Source organism: Myotis lucifugus, unplaced genomic scaffold (genome assembly GCF_000147115.1).
Source record: "Myotis lucifugus unplaced genomic scaffold, Myoluc2.0 scaffold_69, whole genome shotgun sequence".
Lineage (NCBI taxonomy): Eukaryota > Metazoa > Chordata > Mammalia > Chiroptera > Vespertilionidae > Myotis > Myotis lucifugus.
The window spans coordinates 2,565,707-2,585,644 of NW_005871117.1; the positions used below are offsets into that span (position 1 = coordinate 2,565,707).

Consider the following 19,938-nt stretch of genomic DNA (forward strand, 5'->3'; position numbering starts at 1 on the left):
ACGTCTCTCTCCTGTGCGCTCAGGGTCACGGCGCTGGACCGCTATGGGCTGCAGAAGGCGGGCTTCACGCACGTGCTGAACGCTGCCCACGGCCGCCGGAACGTGGACACGGGGCCCGACTACTACCGCGGCATGGACATTGAGTACCACGGAGTCGAGGCCGACGACGTGCCCACCTTCGACCTCAGCGTCTTCTTCTACTCGGCGGCCGCCTTCATTGACGGTGCGCTCCACTCTGATCACAGTAAGAGCCCCGCGCCCCCTAACGGCCCCCTCCTCCCCGCCCCGTGGGAAGAGGGTTCTATACTCTGGGAGTCGGCTCCCCTCTCAAAGCCCACCCTGCGGGGGTTCCATGTGGATGAGCTGGAAAGGTCTGAGCCCCTGGAGGCTGTAAGCCTGCTGGTGGAGTTCAGGCTTTGATGGCATCGGCATGGGGAGGGTTCAGAGGGGAGGCCTTTGGCCTGAAGCTCTCCTCCCTCAGGCACCTCCTCCATCCTTCCAAAGGAGGGGGGTCTGGGGAACGCTCACAGCTGGGATGCAATTGTGCCTGTGCCCAAACCCGATGAATAGTCAAAGGATTGAGGCCAGAAAACCCTCAGGCAGCTGACTTGAGTGGAAAATCTGTGGAAAGACGGCAAATTCTCCTGCCAACCAACCAAGCCCACAGCCTCCCTACCCCCTCATCCACCCGACCCTCCCTAAGTCCAGTAACACTCAGTCTAGTGACCACCTAGCCTTCATAAGTGGCAAACTATATTTGAGACTGAGCTTTGCACCTGTGATGCCCGAGCTTCCCGGGGTTAATTTGAAAGCACAGTGCTAGTCCTTGCAGTTTCAGCTGCCCTAATCCAGGGAAAGGCTACCAGGCTATTTTGGAGAGAAGGGCACACTTTAGGAATGCGTCAGGTAAGACAATATGCAGTTACGGCTGCAGGGTGGCATTCCATAGAGGCCAGAGGGACTTCACCGCCCTAATCTGTGTTCTGACTTCAGCCGCATGTGTCACAACCCTTTATGGGACCATCACATAATTTGGGGTCACCAGTGACAGTAGCCCCTCCTCATTTGCAGTTTCACTTTCCCTAGTTTCAGTTACCTCCAGTCAACCACAGTCTGAACATATTAAATGAAAATTTCCAGAAATAAACAATTCATAAGTTTTAAATTGCACGCCATTCTGCGTAGCGTAATGAAATCTCGCAGTGTCTTGATCCATCTCGTCAGGGATAGGAATCATCCCTTTGTTAAGCAAATCCACGCTGTATATGCTCCCTGCCCATTAGTCACTCAGTAGCCATCTCGGTTATCAGATCGACTGCCTCAGTATCGCAGTGCTTGAGTTCAAGTTCCCCTACGTTACTTAATGGCCCCAAAGTGCCAGAGTAGTGATGCTGGCAATTCAGATACACCAAAGAGAAACTGTAAGTGAAAAGGTGAAAGTTCTTGAATTAATAGGAAAGAAAAAAAATTGTTTGCTGAGGTTGCTAAGATCTTACTGTAAAGGAATCTTCTATCCGTGAAATTGTGAAGAAGGAAAAAGAAATTTGTGCTAGTTTTGCTGTCTCACCTTAAACTGCAAAAATTATGGCCACAGCGCATGACAAGCTTAATTAAGATAGAAAAAGCATTAAATTTGTAGGTGGAAGACAGAACAGAAAATGGGTTGTGATTGATGCAACCTGTTGCACCAGAAAGCATGGAGCCTATACAATGATTTCAGCAAGGGATCCCCTGAAATGAGTGACACCAAGCCATTTGCTACAAGTAAGGGATGGTTGCACAGATTCAGGAGTAGGTTGGACAGAAAAATAATAAAATTACTGGAGAGGCTGCGTCTGCCAATAAAACAGCTGCTGCCACATTTCCGGCAGAGTTGAAGAAGTTGCTTAGGTTCAGTAACTATCTGTGGTTTCAGGCATCCACTGGGGGTTTGGGAACACATCCTCCACGGACAAGGGGGGACTACTGTACTGAAAGCTTTCTTAGCAAAAGAGGTTGGGGTCACAAGGCTCACTGCCTGACCAAATGGCCTGCTTCAGGAACTTGCAACCTGTGGCCGAGCCGGGGCCATGCCTGCTGCAGTCCCAGGCCTTGACGGCCGTCCCAAGGTGGACCTGGCCCCACAGCCAGCCATAGGCACCAACAATTGGTCGTTATTTTGGTTCACAGCAATGTCATGGTGAAAAAGAAACTCATGGAACGGAAGTGCTTGTATTCAGGGATGCTTCATTTCAAAGTCACTCTTTTATGAGTCTATTTATGGGCCACCTTTTGTGTTGTGCACAATCTGGGTTTCCAAGCAGGATCAAAAAGCAACTGGACTCTGACTCATCACCACGAGGTAAAATTCGCCTCGGAATATTTGAAGTTAACTGAAAACATATTTGACATGAAAAAAAAAAAACACACCAAAAAGCTACAGTACCACCACCCAATCCTTCAGTTCACTTGCCATGACTCTACCTTTGGCCTTCCCCTTAATGGAAGGGGCGCTGGCAGGCTTTGGAGAAGACAGGGCTGGGTTCAGATTCACAGCTTAGTAACAATGTGATTTCTCCGAGCCTTCGTTTCTGCATCTGGTGATAAAAATATTTACCTTGAAAGATTATAATGAGGCTCCGCAGTAACCGACATAAAGCGCTTAGCACAGAACCTGGTGCGCAGCAGGCTCTCAGATGTGTTTGAGAGAGAGAGGTCGTGCACCGTGAAACACACAGCCACACCAGCACATGCACATCATCATCATAAAGTTTCCAACCCCCAAAGAAAAAAAGACATTCCAACTTTGAACTAGTATGATATGCTCATACGACAGCTTGTTTTTGGTTCCCGGCACATGAGTTTAGAGTCTGCCCACACTGCGGAGTCAGGAGAGAATGGGACCCTCGAGTCCTGTTTAGGCCTGGGCAGATCACAGAGCTTCGATGCGGAGAGGTCAGGCTGGTGTGGAGAGTGACTGGTAGACCAGGTGGTCGAAAGCACCTCGCAAAGAAAGGGTCAAGAGGGAAAAGTAGATGCCCATCTGGTGTGGCTCGGTGGTTGAGCGTCAACCTATGAACCAGGAGGCCACAGTTCAATTCCCAGTCAGGGCACATGCCTGGCTTGTGGGCTCCATCCTCAGTGTGGGGCGTGCAGGAGGCAACAGATCGATGATTCTCTCTCATCATTAATGTTTCTATCTCTCCCTTTCCCCTCCTTTCTGAAATCAATAAAACATCATTAAAAACAAAAAGAAAAAACAGTCTCTTTAAGAAAAAAGGTGGGGGGGAAGTATATACCAAAGCCAGAGAGTATGCAGGGGTGGGGACTAGACTGTTGGCTGGGGATGGGGACCAGGACAGGGCTGCATTGCCAGGTGGGAGGCTGGGCTCCCTTCTCAGTACCTTGTGCGCTTACATTTTTTGTTGTTGTTGTTAATCCTCACCCAAGGGTATTTTTTCCATTGATTTTTTTTAAGAGAGAGTGTAAGAGAGGGAGGGAGAGAGAGAGAGAGAGAGAGAGAGAGAGAGAGAGAGAAACATCAATTGATTGCCTCCCACACGCACCAGGACTGGGGCCGGGATCAAACCTGCAGCCCAGGTATGTGCCCTTGACCGGTAATTGAACCTGTGACCCTTTGGTGTGCGGGCCAATGCTCTAACCACTGGGCACACCGGCCAAGACTGTGCGCTTACATATTTAAAGACTTTCTTGAGTTGAAGGCTCAAAGTCCTACCCGCTTAGGACCAGGCAGTGTGCAGGAGTGAACGAAGCAGCTGTGTGTAAGCCGTGGGGTGCGGTTGGGGTGCTTGTGGCTAAGTGCAGAGCTCGTACCCCTTCCCAAGGGGCAGCTGCTGCCCAGTCCCAGCCAGCGTTTGTTTTGTGAGAACCAGCGCAAATGTGGTAGATTCGACTTTTCAGGAAATGTCTCCAATCTGGGATTTGATGTAAAATCACTCGATTTTTAAGTGTTGGCAACACATTGAAAATTTCTTAAAATGCTGCGAAGGCCAAACAAAAGAAACCCAACGGCTGTCAGTGGGTAACCTGTGCCCTCAGGAGTCACAGTAACACAATAAAAGGCTGGCCAGCTGGGCAGCAGCATTGCCACGGGCTCCCTGCAGTGGCGGTGCCTGGGCCCGGCCTGCCGGCCACGTGCCCTGGGCGGCTGTGCCTCGTCGGGCTTTGGGAAACCAAGGGACACGACTACTGCACGTCAGAGCCAGGCCCACGCGCGTGTTTCTTATTATACTCTTGATGTAAGAGGTGTTGATGGACAGTCTGGCCAAAAGGCAAGGCGTCTCTCTTTCCTCTTATCTTTCCTCTTCTTCCTTGGCTAGTGTCTGCCAAGGGCACACGGCTTCCCTCTGCTGCCCACAGCTGTCTCGCTCCCTCTTTTTGAAAAGCACTGCTCGTGGAGCTGTGGAGTCAGCCCAGGGCGCCCACTCCCACCGGCCCTCCCCTGATTGCTCTTCCTGAGAGAACCCCGCAGGCAGACTCAGTCCCCCTGGAAAAATCTTAGAGATCATCCAGCCCAGTGTCCCGCCCCAGGAGCTGGGGACCCAGGAGCCAAGGGAGGAGCCCGGGGCCACGGAGCCCATGGGAGGCCCTCGGTGGGAACGCTTGTCACTCAGGCCTCACGGGAGAATCCTCTGCCCTTATTTTGAGCATCTGGTGACTTTGCTGTGTAACAAGTCACCAAATATTATGGCACGTGAGGCAGGGCAGCGGGTGATGGGATCTGAAACAACGGAACCTGTCATTCCTCATCAGAAAAACAAGTCCTGACAAAAGCCTGCCATGGGGACCCCGCTCGGGCTGCCTTCACCGCTCCTGGCGTGGCCTCCTCCGAGCGACTTGGGGTGGTTTTAATTTAAGGAAATCGTCGGAAAAATCCCAGGGTAGACACCAGGAGGCTCTAAAGATCGGGTCTTAGTATCACCGCTCTCCTTTCCTTCCTTCTTTTTCTTTAACCGACGGTCCACAGCCTGCTTTCACACCACCTTCAAGGCCATTGTGGCCAAGGTGGGCGTGAGTCAGTAAAGGAAGGCTGCATCTGAGCAGGAGGCGGATCCCTGGTGCCTCTGAGCTGTAGGCAGGGCCGACTCTCAGGTGATGTGAGAGTCTTCCCTCTGCGGCACACTCGGGCCTGCCCCTCGGCAGCTCAGAACCCGCCGTGCCCCCTTTTTCTGAGGACTTTTTCGAGCCTGACCGGTTTGGGAAGAAGTATGAACTCTGGCTTTGCATGCCGCTGAGGAGGCAAGGGCTGAGCGAGAGAGAGGCAAAGGGCATCCCCCAAACCCAGACAGGAGGTGTTTAGGGAGTGCACACCTGGTGGGGGTACGGGTGGTGCAGGTGAGGGTGTGCGGGGTTGGGGGGCTTGGCCTGTATGTCTGACTTGAGTGACAGAGGCCTACCTCCTGGTCAGAAGGGAAATATGCAATTGGGAAGCCGCAGAGATTCTGGATTTGGGTTTTCTTCATAAGATTCAACTTTTGGGAATTCAAGTTTTGGTAAAGGCCTAAGATATTTCATTGAAATCACCATTTTTTTCCAAACATTAAGATTGTGACCTATAGTGGGCACAACCAGCATTTCTTTTTTAAAAAATGGAATAGATTAGAATAGAAAATAGCAGCAGGCATTGTGCGTGGGAAAAGTGCGTATTACTTTGTGAAACTTTCGTCTGACACGCACACTTGTGATTCCGATCCGCCCCTTAGCGTTTAAGAGCTTCAACCCTGGCGGCAGGTGCCTGGGTCCGAACCACACACACTTCAGCCACTTCCTAGCTGTGCGACTTGGAGTCCCTTCTCTGCACTTCAGCTGCCTCCTCTGAAAAATGGGGATGGTCTTTCACCTACCTCATCAGGTTGTGAGGATTGGCTACAGTAAAAATACATAACAACATACTTGGAAGATGGGGCGTGAGCTGAGGCTATGTTCGTGTTAGCGATGAATTCTATATAGTGTTTCTGGGAACCACACCAAAGGGTTTGAAAGCTGCTGACCCAGAAAGTGCCAAACCCTGACAACGCTGCCTCCACCCAGGGCCTGACCCCGGCTGGTATCTAACTCCCAGAGAGCCCCCTACTCTCTCTGGCCAGGGCCCTGCTGGGAACAGGCCAGCCTTCCTGGCCTTCTCTCCCTCCCAACTGCAGTTTCTCACCACCCCATGCTGGGCCCCAACGGGTGGTGCTTAGCAGAGCCCCAGAGCAAAGAGGGAGCAGGGCCCTGAGGATCTGGGGGAGGCCCTTGACCCCAGGGGGACCTACCAAGCGCACATGGCTGGTGGCATTAATGCCACCGTCATAAAAACAAATTTAGTTCCAGGAACTCCTGCTGGGGCTGAGCACCCCCCCCTGCACTCCCACCAAACCCCCTCTCCTTCCTCTCCCACCCCCTCCTCCCACTCAGCAGACTTCAGGCTCCCAAAAGGCTTAATGAACTACAGCTTTCGTCTGTTTGGAGCATTTAGTCATGACAGAAAGAATTACCCTTTTTGCCAGGAGAGGAAGAAACGCTTTAGTTATCAGCCGGCTGGCGGGGGGCCAGCAGCCTCTGGAACAGGGTGTGGGGATTAGGATGCCAGAGGTAGACATGCCACTCCAGCCGTCCCTCAGGGCCAGTTCCCCAAACCCGGCCCGCAGGAAGGGAGTGGCCCTGCTTCTCGCCCTCCTTGCCGGCCAAGGTGCACAAGGCAGGGGCGGTGAGGCCAGGCTCGTGTAGCTCAGCAGCATGAAGGCTGGGACCAGAGGCCGCCGGGTTAGCTTGTGGGGATCCGTGGAAAAGGACGGTGATAAAGCGAATGGCTCTTCATGGAACACCTCTCCGTGCTCCCTCGATGTATGGAGAGGCCATCAGTAGAGTCCTTACTGTCAGGCAGGGTGTGCCGGCCTCTCTGACCAGGTGGGGGTGGGGAGGGGACCCTGGCGCCTGGGGTTCAACCCTCTTGGAGTCCTCATGCTGCCATGGCTGCTGGCCATTCCCATTGTCCTGGACATGGTCCCCTGAGGAAGATGGGAGGGACACAGGAGAGCCATGTCCATTCAGAAGTGTTCTTTCCAAGCTGTTCTCATGTCCTGCCGATGCTCCAGAGACCCGGGGATGTCCATGAATGTCTTCTTGGTCATCTTTCCAGGCCTCGGGCCTGAGACTCAGGAACAGGGACAGCACTGGGGTCCCACAGCTCGAGCCGCCTCAGCCAGCTTGACGCCAGCAGAGCGATCGCACAACCAGGGAGGGTGGCCGCTGGCCTACCAGTAGTGGGTACAGCCAGAGATCCTAATCTCAGCATTTTCTCTGTCCCAAGAGCATGATGGCCAGTGTCCAGCACACAGTAGGGCCTCAATAACATGTTGTTTTGAACTATCTAGTGCTGGCACCAGGTTTCTGAGTGACCTCTGACAAGTCGTTTCCCTCTCTGTAAAGCAGGGAGGATGATACTGGAGCCCTGAAGGCTGTATTAAGGATGGAATAACACGGTGGATGCTCAGCACGTGAGCTCTAGAGGCAACAGCTTCACATCAAGGCTTCGCAGCGGGGCCCAGACACTGCCATGGCAGTGGCCAAAGGGAGTTTTGTTTACGCAGGTTGTATCTATCAGCACTTACCCTATTAGAAAGAAAAACTGAAAAGTTGAATACTCATTTTAAAAGGATGAAACACACCATTGGATATTAACATAACATATTTTTATGAAAAATTGTATTTTCCAATACAGTTAGGGAGAAGAGTGGTATTAATTTACAATGTTGCAAATCTCTTCAATGCGAGGCTTATTAGAATCCAGTTGGAATCTGATTAGCTTCTGCATTCAATCTGTTGTGGTACATTGTTTTGGTTGGCGCGGATGAAGAAAATCCAGCCTCACTCAGCAGCAGTGTAGCTGGAGAAGGGAGGGAGGCTCTAATCGCCTTTTCAGGTACTTGTGGGTATTCTTCTTCATACTACACCCACACTTGACAAATGATAGCTTCTTTTTTTTAAAAGTATATGATTTTGTTTATTTTTTTAGAGAGAGAGGGAGAGGGATAGAGAGATAGAAACATCAATGAGAGAGAAACATCAATTGGCTGCCTTCTGCACATCCCCTACTAGGGATCGAGCCCACAACCCAGGCATGTACTTGGACCAGGAACTACATTGGTGACCTCTTGGTTCATGGGTCGACGCTTTCAACCCCCAAGTCACACCGACCGGGCAAATGATAGCTTCTTAAAGGCTAGCTGTGATGTGGAATCTGAAGCCGTATCAATAAACTTCATACTCAGTTACATGAAAATCCACTGGTCTGTCTTTGAGTGGATGTTTTACCTCTGCATGATTCTGTAATATCTTGTATTTGGTCATTTGGTTTACTCAGTTATGCAGATCCTCCAAATGTTGACACTTTCCACTAGACATTATCAAAAACACATTTGTTAACTTCATCACTCATCCTAACAAAAATCTTCAAAGTATTGGGAAACCGTCAGCTTCACAGTGATAGATACAAGTTTTCCAAAACTCTTAGTATTTGCTCAAAAGCTTGCATTTTATCACTGGCAATAAAGACCATCCGTTGTTTTCTGTGATGTGGCAGACTGACTGTGTTCACTTTTGAGCCAAAGTCTGCCAAATACCCAAGTTTAAATGACCATGGTTTTCCTGTCATCCATTCTTTTAAGTAAAAGGGTGTCTTATGAAACAGTGGCCAATTCAACTTGCAACTCGATCTCCCTGGTGCTTCTCCCACGATAACTATCGCGCTCCGGTATGCAGGCCAAGTGCTCTATGTGTGCTTCCCATTTCATCACACAGAATATTAAGAAGTGTAACCAAGGGCTGAAATTTGATAAATTAATTTGTACGGCCCATCAGGGATATTCTTAAGTGAAACTAGCTCCCTCCCCACCGCTCCCCCCAACCCCCCCGAGTGCATGGTGGTGAAGAATGCCATGATGACTAGCTAGTTTGCTGCCTCTTGTCCCCACTCCATTTCAGATAAGATCCTGGTTCACTGCGTCATGGGCCGCAGCCGCTCGGCGACCCTGGTCCTGGCCTACCTGATGATCCACAGGAACATGACCCTGGTGGACGCCATTCAACAAGTGGCCAAGAACCGCTGTGTCCTCCCCAACTGGGGCTTCCTGAAGCAGCTCCGGGAACTGGACAAGGAGCTGGTGCAGCAGAGGCAACAGGCCCAGCACAGCGACGACGGCGACAAGGCCAGTGAGAAGGAGCTGTAGGGCCCCCCTTGGGAAGGGAGAGAGAAGGCTGATAGGGCTCTGGTCCGTGACTCCGTTTGTTCTGAAGAAGGGACCGTGAAACCGAAGCTTGACTTCTTCCAAGTCATCTGAACCTTCCCGGTGCATGCGATGAACAGGGAGGATGCAGGACTGCCTCCCGGACTCCAGTATTTGGCTTCCCAGCAGAACAGGGCTGACAGGCCTCCCAGCAGAATTGGTTACAGATGGACACACCGTTCTGCATAAAGGCGCCTGTATTTTTTATTTATTTTTTGTAAGATGGGAGAAGAAAAGGACTTAAACATGTGTAGGCATTGTGCTGTGATTAAATGTTTGGCTTGGTCTGAAAGTCACATTCTTAAAAAATAATTTTAAAATAGAAATATATTTTCTAACCGCAGAATGTGCCCGGGAGTGAGTCCCCTTCTGAGGTGTCTGTATGTCCTTACTGCCTCCCGCATCCTCTTCTCCACGGGATCCACAGACTCAGGTCCCCTAGAGATGCTGCCGCTCACTTGGTGGGGGTTGGGGGAGGGGATCCTGAGCCCCTGTACAGAGGCCCTGCTTTGGGCTCCCCCACCTTCCTCAGGGAGCCAGGGCTCTTCAAATGTTTAGCCAGAGCTGCCACTACCCAGAAAAATTCAATAAACTGTGGTAAATTTGCACAAGAGTTTGACTTTACAATTTTGGAAAAGAGGGAGGAGACACTCTTAGGGAACAAGAACTCAAGGAAGCCCCTTTCATTTTTTTAAAAAAATATTTTATTGATTTTTTACAGAGAGGAAGGGAGAGTTAGAAATATCGATGAGAGAGAAAAACATCGATTCAGCTGCCTCCTGCACACTCCCTACTGGGGATGGGCCCGCAACCAAGGTACATGGCCTTGACTGGAATCGAACCTGGGACCCTTCAGTCCGCAGGCCGATGCTCTATCCACTGAGCCAAACCGGCAAGCCCCTTTCATTTCGATTTTTGTTCAGTCACACCAGGAAGTACTTGCAAATGTGTTTGCTCTGGAATGGGAGCACAGGCATGCAGGTTCAGGTGGCGAGTTCCCTTCCTGGAGGGGTAAGCCAGTCACCATCACTCTCAGATTTTCATTCCGGAGAAGAGAACAGTAGCAGGCACCCAGCAGGTAGAGATGGCATCTGGAACCAGGCACCATAAACCAGACAGAACCCAAAGAGAGATACTGATGGAAGCCCAGCTGCCTAGAGAGAGCCGAGTGTGATAAAGGCCGTGGGGGAAATGTGAAAAGGGGCCCAGTTCTCCAATCTGGTTGTGGTTTTCAGCAGAATGAAAGAGGAAGTTCTTGATGGAGGAAGGACAATGTGAAAAGCTACACAAGGGTAACCCTGTGAGCTCTGGCGAGCTGCCCTGCTTTGTACCAGAGGGGAGGACTTGTGGCCTGGGCTCAGTGGCCGGTTAGCCTTCCTGGAACTGCCCAGGGTCTGCTCTCGTTGGGTGACGTTGGCCTAAGACAGTGGTCGGCAAACTCGTTAGTCAACAGAGCTAAATATCAACAGTACAATGATTGAAATTTCTTTTGAGAGCCAATTTTTTTAAAACAAACTATATAGGTAGGTACATTGTTATTAACTTAATTAGGGTACTCCTAAGGCTTAGGAAGAGCCACACTCAAGGGGCCAAAGAGCCGAATGTGGCTCGAAAGCCACAGTTTGCCGACCATTGGCCTAAGAGGAATCAGGTCCTCATAATGACCCAGATTGGGGTGTGAGGGGAGCTATACACAGGCTCTTGGAAAAGAGACACCAAAAAGGACTCTATGATCATAGTGGCCCCTACCTAGACTTTTCCATCACAGGAGCCTCATAATTCCCTGGAAACTCATTTACCTCCTTGGTCTGGTCTATTCCTTATTCAGAGAGAATTCAGCATTTCCACTTTAATAAAATATATACTTTTCAATGAGTCCATATGCGGAAAGTATGGAACCCCTGAGTCCCACTGCTGGTGTTCTTGGGTCCCTGCACCTTCCTACATGCCCCACCTCTCGGTGGCCGAGTCCTGCTGAGGACAGCAGAGAACTTTAACGTTGGAGTCTGGTCTCGTCAAAATGGTTCCTGGGAGCTAGAGGTAGAAGAAAGGAGGATCAGAAGTTTTTGCAGAAGCGTTTCAAGTCTACAGAAGTAAAATATTCATGCAGTCAACAAGTATTTGAGAACCTACCACCTGCCAAAAAGTGGGGTTCAGAGGCCACAAGTAAAAACAAAACTGCATGCTGTGATCAGGTGCCATGAGAGAAAGAGGAGTAAGGTGACCAGCCAGGGACAGGATCGGGGAGAAACCCACTTTAAACGGGGTGGTAAAGATGGCCTCTCTGTGGAGGCCGGGTGAGCTGAGTCCCGAAGGAGCACACCTTCCAAATGAGGAGGGAACAGCACAGGCGGAGGCTCTGAGCTGGCAATGAAGTGTGTTTTTAAGGAAACACCCCCAAGGTACGTGTTTGTGGAACTGCCCATCAGTGAAGCCAGAGTCCGTGGGTGAGGTGGGGAGTGGCAGGAGAGAGGTAGAGAGGCTAGATTTTATTCCAAGTGCAAAGGAAAACATGGAAGGTTTTTAAGCAGGGGATGGTCTTACTATGCTCTCAGGAACTCACTCTGGGGGAATACCACTGGCTGCAGTGTGGAAATTGGATTGTAGGGAGTTTAAAAAGCAGGCGAGAAGACCAGGTAGGAGGCTATTGGAACTGCTGCTAGGAAAGAGGAAGGTGACCTGGATGAGGCAGTGCTGGGAAACGATTATCCTGGAGAAACCACAGAACTTTGAGGGAGGGAGAAATGGAAGGTATCAATTCCATCTCAGTATTAAGGCAATGGTAGTGCCTTAATACTGAGATGAGGTCGACAGGGTGGAAATGGGGCCAGGGGGCTGAAGATCGCCTTACGCCTGTTAAGACAAATAAAAGGTGTCCCATGTCCTTTGACCCTGAATATAGAGAGAGCTCTGACTGGAGATATAATTGTGGATGTTGACCAGCTGGTGTGGCTCAGTGGTTGAGCGTTGACCTATGAACCAGGAGGTCACGGTGTGATTCCCGGTCAGGGCATATGCCCCGGGTTTTTGGCTCAATCCCCAGAAGGGGGCATGCAGGAGGCAGCCAATCAATGATTCTCTCTCACCATTGATGTTTCTTTCTCTCTCTCTCTCCCCCTCTCCCTTCCTCTCTGAAATCAATAAAAAGATATTTTTTAAAAACTGTGGATGTTATCTGTATAGAGGTGGAATTTGAAGTCGTACTGAGTGAGATGAGAGAGGAACCCCAGGAAAGGGGACAGGAAGAAGGAAGAAGGGAGAAGGAAGCTGGAGTGTGGAATTTTGGAAGCCTGGGTACAAAGAAATAGAAGGCACTGCTTCATAATGTAACTGTAACTGTACTTGGACTCTGCGTATTGACTGTAGACCAACACTTGCTTGCAACAGGGTTAACTGTGCTTGTACATCCCTTAACAGTTTCTAAAGCGTTTGCTTATTAGACAAGTGATGATCTTTTCACAAAGTAAAATACTGTAGGAAAAGCCGAGTTTCTGAGAGAACTGTTTGTTGAGCCTCAATCTCAGCTGTAAATTGAGAAGCCCCTCTGCTGGCCCCGTTTCCTGCGCAGGGTGTGTGTGGGGTACGTGGGAGGACTGGTGAAAGCGCTGGAACAAGATCGTGAGTCACTATTTCTGAAACAGACTGTTGGCAAGGAGGTCCGAAGCCTTCACACATGGGCAGGCATCACTGGACTCATTAAAAAGTAAAGGTTGGGAACTGACAACCACTTGTTAAAACTCTTATAAGGAAAGAACATTACTGGGTTTAAAAGCTGCGGCCTGTTCACGGATCTCAACCAGATTGTGACATTTCAGTCCTGATAAATCCAAGTTACCGTTTTCCAGGCTCCCTGGGGTCACACTGAGGTCCGAGTAGACTTTTCTAGTGAGAGCGGGCTAGTGAGGAGCGTGAGGGTGTCCTGGGACCACCTCGGGTCAGCAGTTCACCTACGCAGAGCCCCTCTGTTTGTCGATGAACCCAGGGCCTTGGGCCAGCAGGGGGCTCCCGTACTTGGCTGTGCTGCAGTCCCTAGGGAGCCTGGGATGCACACGGAGTCCCAGGCCTGTTCTTAGATTCTGGTCGGGCAGGTCTGGGACTTGTGGACAAGCTCCCTGGTGGACTGTGAGGCAGGCAGGATGTGTGTCTCTGTGTGTGTGTGTGTGTGTGTGTGTGTGTGTGTGTGTGTAGTGGGGGGAGGTGATGTGATGGAACCTGGGTATCCATAGACCGTAGGGTGTAATTAACAAGCCACTGCCTAAGGGAACACAGAGGGCAAATCTCAGTCCCCAAAGAATCTTAGCACGAGAGGAAAAGACACCAAATGAGTGAAGGTTTCAAGGTAAGGCCTGTGGGAAGCTCTGTGTGGCTTCCATCAGGTTGTTAGCATTCCCCCCCCCCCCCCCCCCCCCCCCCGCCCCTTCTGGGGTTCGGCCGGGTTTTGGGGGACCCTGGGGCGGTCCCGGAAATGACCCAGCAGGGGAGTAAAACAAGCAGCCCAGTCCCCCCCCCCCCCCCCCCACTCTGCAGGTGGACTCAGTGTCCTTCCCACCAACCAGCACAGCATCTGGAAGGTTCTCTCCTCCCTTTGTGATGATAGCCCCTGCAGAGTGGTTTTGGAAACACTCCCTCAGCTACTACAGACTTTCCCCCACTGACTGTGCAGGTGTGGATGGAAGGGGCCAAAACATAAACTCCTGACACTCAGCCCTGAAGCTCTGTAACTATGAGCGAGAAAAACCCACGGGCGAGAGTACACGGCAAACCTGCGGGCAGCCTCCCTCTGGAGGGCGTGATCCCGGGGCGTGTGCGCCATCTTGCCTTTTCAGAGTTCTGTTCTGCATCGACTTGGAAGTTTGTGTCTGATCGGTACAATGCCTGGTTTTTGTGTGGGTTGAGCCCCTGGTGGAAAAGCAACGTTCTCCCTCCCAGAGGCCTACACGTGACTGGCCTCACAGGAGCGGTGAGCACCCGTTTACACACGGAGAGCTTCCTGGGCCAGTTCCACATGGGTGCCAAGCCACACATACATTTCTAGGCTTGTTAGCTGAATACTGTTTCAAAAGACACAACTTTCTCTGAATTCCATAAAATAATATTTGAAAACATTTTTTGTCTGAACTTCAGACATTAAATAAAACATCCAATCACTCATTCACCACAGAGCAAAACTTTCACACTTTTTTTTTAAGAAAATGGTTCTTCGAACATACATTCCCAAACTGGTTTTTTTTTTTTTGTATTATTCTTTCAAGGAACGAAGTTGGCCACCACTGCACCCCTGAGGGGAGTTGACACAGACAGAACCACTGAGGTAACTGGTATTTGTGCAGGATCCCTTTGCAAATGAAGATCAAAGTCAAAAAGAAAAAAACAAATTCACTTTATTTTAAAGACAATGATTGGCATACAGAAGGTATGCACTAGCATAAAATAAACTTTCATGTAAAGCATTAAAATCCATTATAAATTAACTTATTAAATAGGTATTTGGTATATGTGATGGTTTTATTAGATATTACTCTTATTTATTGGCAACCCCCTCCCCCAAAGTCAAAACAAATCAGAAAATCTCTTAACTCCAATGTACACTAAATAATTTATTTTCCCAAAATGTGTATGTGTTCTGAGATGTGACACATGATACAGTTCCATTGGTCATTCTCTATCAATCATAATATGACAGGACACAAGAGGCTAAAAAATGGCTCATCATAATTTATTTTATGTTAAAATGTACAGCTTTTTTTTATTTTTTGTGGTTTTTTTTGAAGTGACTGACTAAAAAGAGAACAGATAAATCCAAGAGTGTCGCTGGCTGCTATTTTATACAAGGGTTGCGCCTCTCCTGCTTGGCCCTTACAGTCACCTGTACAGGTACAAAGGCTACAAAAAAGGAAGCAATATAAACAGACACAAATAACTTTTTTGCTTTTTTACATGCGATTTGTAAGCTTAGTTTGAGCTATTCACAAGCTACTTCTCTATTTTTCCTTAAAAAATAACTCCAATATTTTATAAAGATAGAAAAATCTACAGATGGAATGAAAATGTAAAGTTAGAGGCATTTCCATAAAATAGCAACTTTACACCAAATTCACTATTTTTTTTAAATCCTGCCAAGTATTTGGACATATATGAAATGTTTCAAAACCTGACAGATAAACACTGAGATATGCTTCATTCAATAAACAGAAGTCTGCATTTATAAAACAGAAAGCTGCCTTTTTCCCCCAAAGAAATCTGTCACCAAAATGGAAAAGGGTCTCAACTTTACACCAAACATTTAGCAATAAAACCCTTTTGACTAACCAAATGGTAATAGCTTTTATAGCTCTTTACAGTTTTATAATTAACAAAAATATAGTTTTTTTTAAAACCCTCAAATTAGGGCACCCTAATCAAGGCAAAAAACTTAAGAAATGGCTTACTGTTAGCACAACACTTGTACAGTACTACAAAATGCACTGTCACTAACAAAGACATTAGCGGCATGCGGAAGTGTCACCTTAAACAAAATATACAAGAACTGAAATGCTAAAGGCATTTACATGGAGTGGACAGGGAAGGAAAAAAAGCTCTAGGTTCTGTATTAAAACAGATAACTCGGGAGTGCGGGGCTTGATATCCACATTGTTTAATGGAAGCAGGCACAACAAGTGGCTGCCTCCAGTGTAGTCCAGAGAGAGGCCTTCCTCTGCAGAGAACTTCATATAAAAGGAACAGAAACAAAGGTACCAAAAAAGAAAAAGGAAAAAAAAGAAAAACAACTTGTATAAGGCTTTCTGCTGCGTACAGCTTTTTTTTTTTTTTTTAAATAAATGGTGCCAACAAATATTTTTGCATTCACACCAATTTGCTGGTTTTGAAATCGTACTCTTCGAAGGTATTTGTGCAGATCAATCCGATAGTGGCGCCCAGGGGTTTGTGACTGCCTATGTTGCCTACCTTCTCATGTAGGACCCATTGAGAGATTGTTTGGACATGCCTGTGTTCATGTAGCCATGGTGCCCGGGGGCTGTGTACATCATATTACCATGGGGTGGGGTCTGCATGGGCTGCTGGGCATATGGCTGGGTCCCCATCATGCCCATCTGCATCTGCATCGGGTACTGGGGCGTTTGGTTCATGTAGCCGTGATTGCTGTGGTAGCCACTGTTCATCATGGGCTGGGACATGCTGTACCCATTCATGGCATTGAGAGTGTTCATGTTCATGTTCACGGAGTTGACGTTGTAGGCTGGGGCTGGCATCAGGTTCACACTCATGTTCATGCCTCTCTGCATGGTTAAAGTCCGTGCAGGACCCTGCATGGCTACGGTCTGAGAGCGCCCATAGATCTGCGACTGGTGGGTGGCAGCGGCTGGTGACAGAGATGCCGATTTGGTTCTCATGGAGACGTGGCCCTTGCTGGCAATCTGGGTTTGCAGTCTTTGGCTGTGGGAGATGCCAATGTTCGATGCAGCCATGTTCCGTTGCAAAAGAGGCGGTGGCAGATTCATCGGAGGAGGAGTCAGGTTGGGGGGTGGGGTCATGGTAGCTTGTGCTTGGGGTCCCCCAGGGACGGAGTGTGGAGACTGAGAAAGCTGAACAAGCCCTGTGTTACTTAATGGTGTGGACAAAGAGGCACTGTTTGCATAGGAAGTTACAGCAGCGGAATGGCTGTAAGGCAATGAATGATCAATAAGTGTATTAGTTAACTGCTGTAGTTTGGCAAGGCTGAAGGTGGCTGACGGCTGCGGGTAGTGCCCGGCCCCAAAATCACTTTGACCCATCCGTTCGTAGAGGCCGATGTTGGCGTTGCCGGTCTCGGGGATCTCGGCCAGCTGCATGGGCGGGGTGAAGTTGGCGGCCATGCTGCACTGGGCCAGCTGCTGGCTGCCGCTCGGAGGCCGCTCCACCACGCAGCCTTGGGGAGACTTGACGCTGCAGGTGGGGGGGGAACTGATGCTGGTCTGCTGCAGCATGCTGCAGCTCCCGCTGATGTTGGACATCTGCTGGGTGACAGCACAGCTGCTCTGCGTCAGATTGCTCGAGGTCAGGTTGCTATAGGAGCAGCTGTTCTGTGAGGAGCCGTTGCCACAAATGCTGCCGCCCATCGTGGAATCATAGCTGCTTGGGTTTTCGTAGTTCTCCGTTGTGCTCTCGATGCTGCCCAGGTCACTAAATCCGCTGTCAACGACCTGTTGTGAGTGATCTGAAACCGACGGGACATCCATCATTGGACTGGTTTCCATGTTCTGCAAAGATGGCACTGAGATGGCACTTTGATCTGGGCTGATTTGGGCATAGCTGTTCTCCAGGGCAGGGACGCTTGGACTGCTGACTGAACGCACGGACTGGCCAGGGTGGGAATGGACGGATGAAACTGGACTACTGTGGTCTGACTGTTGGCAATCGTCCAGAGTGGCAGCAATCTGTGGACTTTGGTCTGAATGGGTGTAGTTCTGTAGGCTTCTACAGGCCTCTTGAGTCTCGGCACAGTCCTGAAAGGTGTCCTCCTGTTCGCTGTTCTCCTGGGTCAAAGACTGCACGGCCTGGACGGTCTCAGAGTCGATTTCCATGGCTGCTGTACTTGCCTCTTTGAACTCAGAATCTGCTTCTTCGCTGTTCGTTTGGTCCTGTTTCTGTGCCTGTTCGTCAGGTGGCTCCTCATCAGACTCAGGCGCAGTTTCAGTGTCCGCAGTAAGCTCCTTGGGTTCACTGTTACAAGCAGCTGCAAGGTCAACACCACAGTCCATTAAGACCTCTGGGTTTGAATGACTAGGCGGGACACTAAGGTCTAAAAAAGCCTCCTGGTTTTCCAGTACTTCTCTGAAAGCTTCCCTGGGGCGCTCTTCCTTCTCCGCCTCTGCTGACTCCGTGTGGCTGTCGTCTTCATCATCAGCATCATGACCCTCGTTGTGAGATGGCTCTTCCTCCTCCTCCTCCTCTTCATGATCATCCAAACGCTCAGGGTCCTCTTTGTCCAGGCAGACTTCTGGTTCCTCTTTTTCCTGACTTTTAGTACCACTTGGGTCTTTTTCTACATTTCCTTCTTCTTCTTCCTCCTCCTCGTCCTCCTCCTCCTCCTCCTCTTCTTCTTCCTCCTCGTCCTCCTCTTCCTCCTCAGGTTTGACCGGATCGTCTTCCAGTGTTTCGCCTGGTGATTTTGTTGGACTTACAGGTGCACATGTGTCCTCCTTTCTGTTTTCGTCCAGAGGCAGCAGGGGATCCACAGCTTCCTTGACTTCCTCCTCAATCCTGGTGGGACTGGGGCTGCCTTTGTCTCCCAGCGCCTCCTTCTGTTCTTCCACTGTCACCTGGTCATCAGGCTCCATGGGTGTTTCTGGAGGGGTGTACAAGTTCAGTTTAAATCCCGTCTTCCTTTCTTTGCTTGGCCGCCACTTAGAGAGACCACGCTTTGATCCTTTTGGCCACACTTGTTTGCACTTTAGAGGTTCAGGATTGTCTCTACTGCCTTCTTTCAAGTTATTTGCATCATCCATATTGTCTTATCGAGGAGACAAAGGGGAGGAAGAAAAACAAAGTCTTAGAAAGCATAACCACAAACAACTTGAGTTCATTCTCTAAATTAATTAGCAAGCACTGCTTTCAATTTAGCATTTTAAGACTTAATGGTAAAGACATAATCAAGACTAATACAGAATAATACTGTGGTATAAACTGAGTAAATCACCCAGGTCTGGGAAAATAATATATGCCATACAGACACGTGCATTCTCTCTCAACAAAGCTGTGCTTGTTATAGGAAGCACATGGATAAAGGCAACAATAATAAACTTATTTGATTTAACAAACAAGATATTCTCTGATGCCCGGAATTGCACATTGTACAAAATTCACTGGGACATTTACAAACTAGGAAATACAGGGGAATGGGTTAATGCCAGCCCATGTCCACATCCTCACTGCACTAAAGAAATGAAAGAGAAGCCTCCTTCACATATCCGTCCTAAGAAAGTGAACTTTGGTTTGTGGACAATTAGTGAATTTAAATGATCTCAGATGACATTATTTACTTTGATTTAAATGTTCTCTCTGACATAAAAATAAACTGTGTACCTCTGAAACAAATGAATAAATAACTAAACACATCTGTAATCTACTACAGGATCATCATTTTTGCATGACATAAACTATAATGTATTTAGCATAAAATTATCGAGCATTTAAAGCACAGGTATTCCTTTTATCACTAATTCTGTCCAGACTGTATTTTGGATCAATCTGCTGCTCAAATGTGTGGTTTGAATACTAAAGTAAATAAAAAACAAACCATAATTGTCAAGTTCATTTTAGTTCAGCTGATTTTATTTTTACTGTACCTGCATGCACATGACTATAAATATGTAAGTATATTTTTATAGATATAAGCAAACAAGAAAATATAGCAAATGAATAAATATAGATATAAAGCACCCAAGTCTTAGAAAATTACAGATCATGCTGATCTTCTGGTCAATGTAAAGAAAAAACTTTACAAAGAGAAACAGCATCATTAGGAGAACAAACTTGGGAGAACTTACTTTGGGGACCAAAAATAAGATCTAATAACCTACGTGGAACAGAGATCCCTTTTGCCAGAAGGGAGTGATTTCTAATCCAATCAGTGCAGAGCAGGGTGAACTTTTAGATCATTTATATTATAAAAAAGTTACACATAAACTTACCT

The 19,938-nt window shown here is 48.6% G+C and overlaps 2 protein-coding genes across 5 annotated transcripts in view; one reads left to right on the forward strand and one right to left on the reverse strand.

Moving 5' to 3' along the window:
- DUPD1 (dual specificity phosphatase and pro isomerase domain containing 1) overlaps positions 1-9,249 on the forward strand; it is a 19,841-nt gene extending 10,592 nt beyond the window's left edge. The window contains exons 2-3 of the mRNA XM_023755144.1: positions 24-244; positions 8,965-9,249. Of these exons, the coding sequence (XP_023610912.1) occupies positions 24-244; positions 8,965-9,209 (466 nt within the window). The 3' untranslated portion in view covers positions 9,210-9,249. The remainder of the gene's footprint in view (positions 1-23; positions 245-8,964) is intronic.
- A 5,381-nt stretch (positions 9,250-14,630) lies between these two features.
- KAT6B (lysine acetyltransferase 6B) overlaps positions 14,631-19,938 on the reverse strand; it is a 180,066-nt gene continuing 174,758 nt past the window's right edge. For all 4 annotated transcript variants that reach the window (XM_006090230.3, XM_006090229.2, XM_006090231.3 and 1 more), the window contains one exon: positions 14,631-18,756. In XM_006090230.3, the coding sequence (XP_006090292.1) occupies positions 16,208-18,756 (2,549 nt within the window). In that variant the 3' untranslated portion in view covers positions 14,631-16,207. The remainder of the gene's footprint in view (positions 18,757-19,938) is intronic.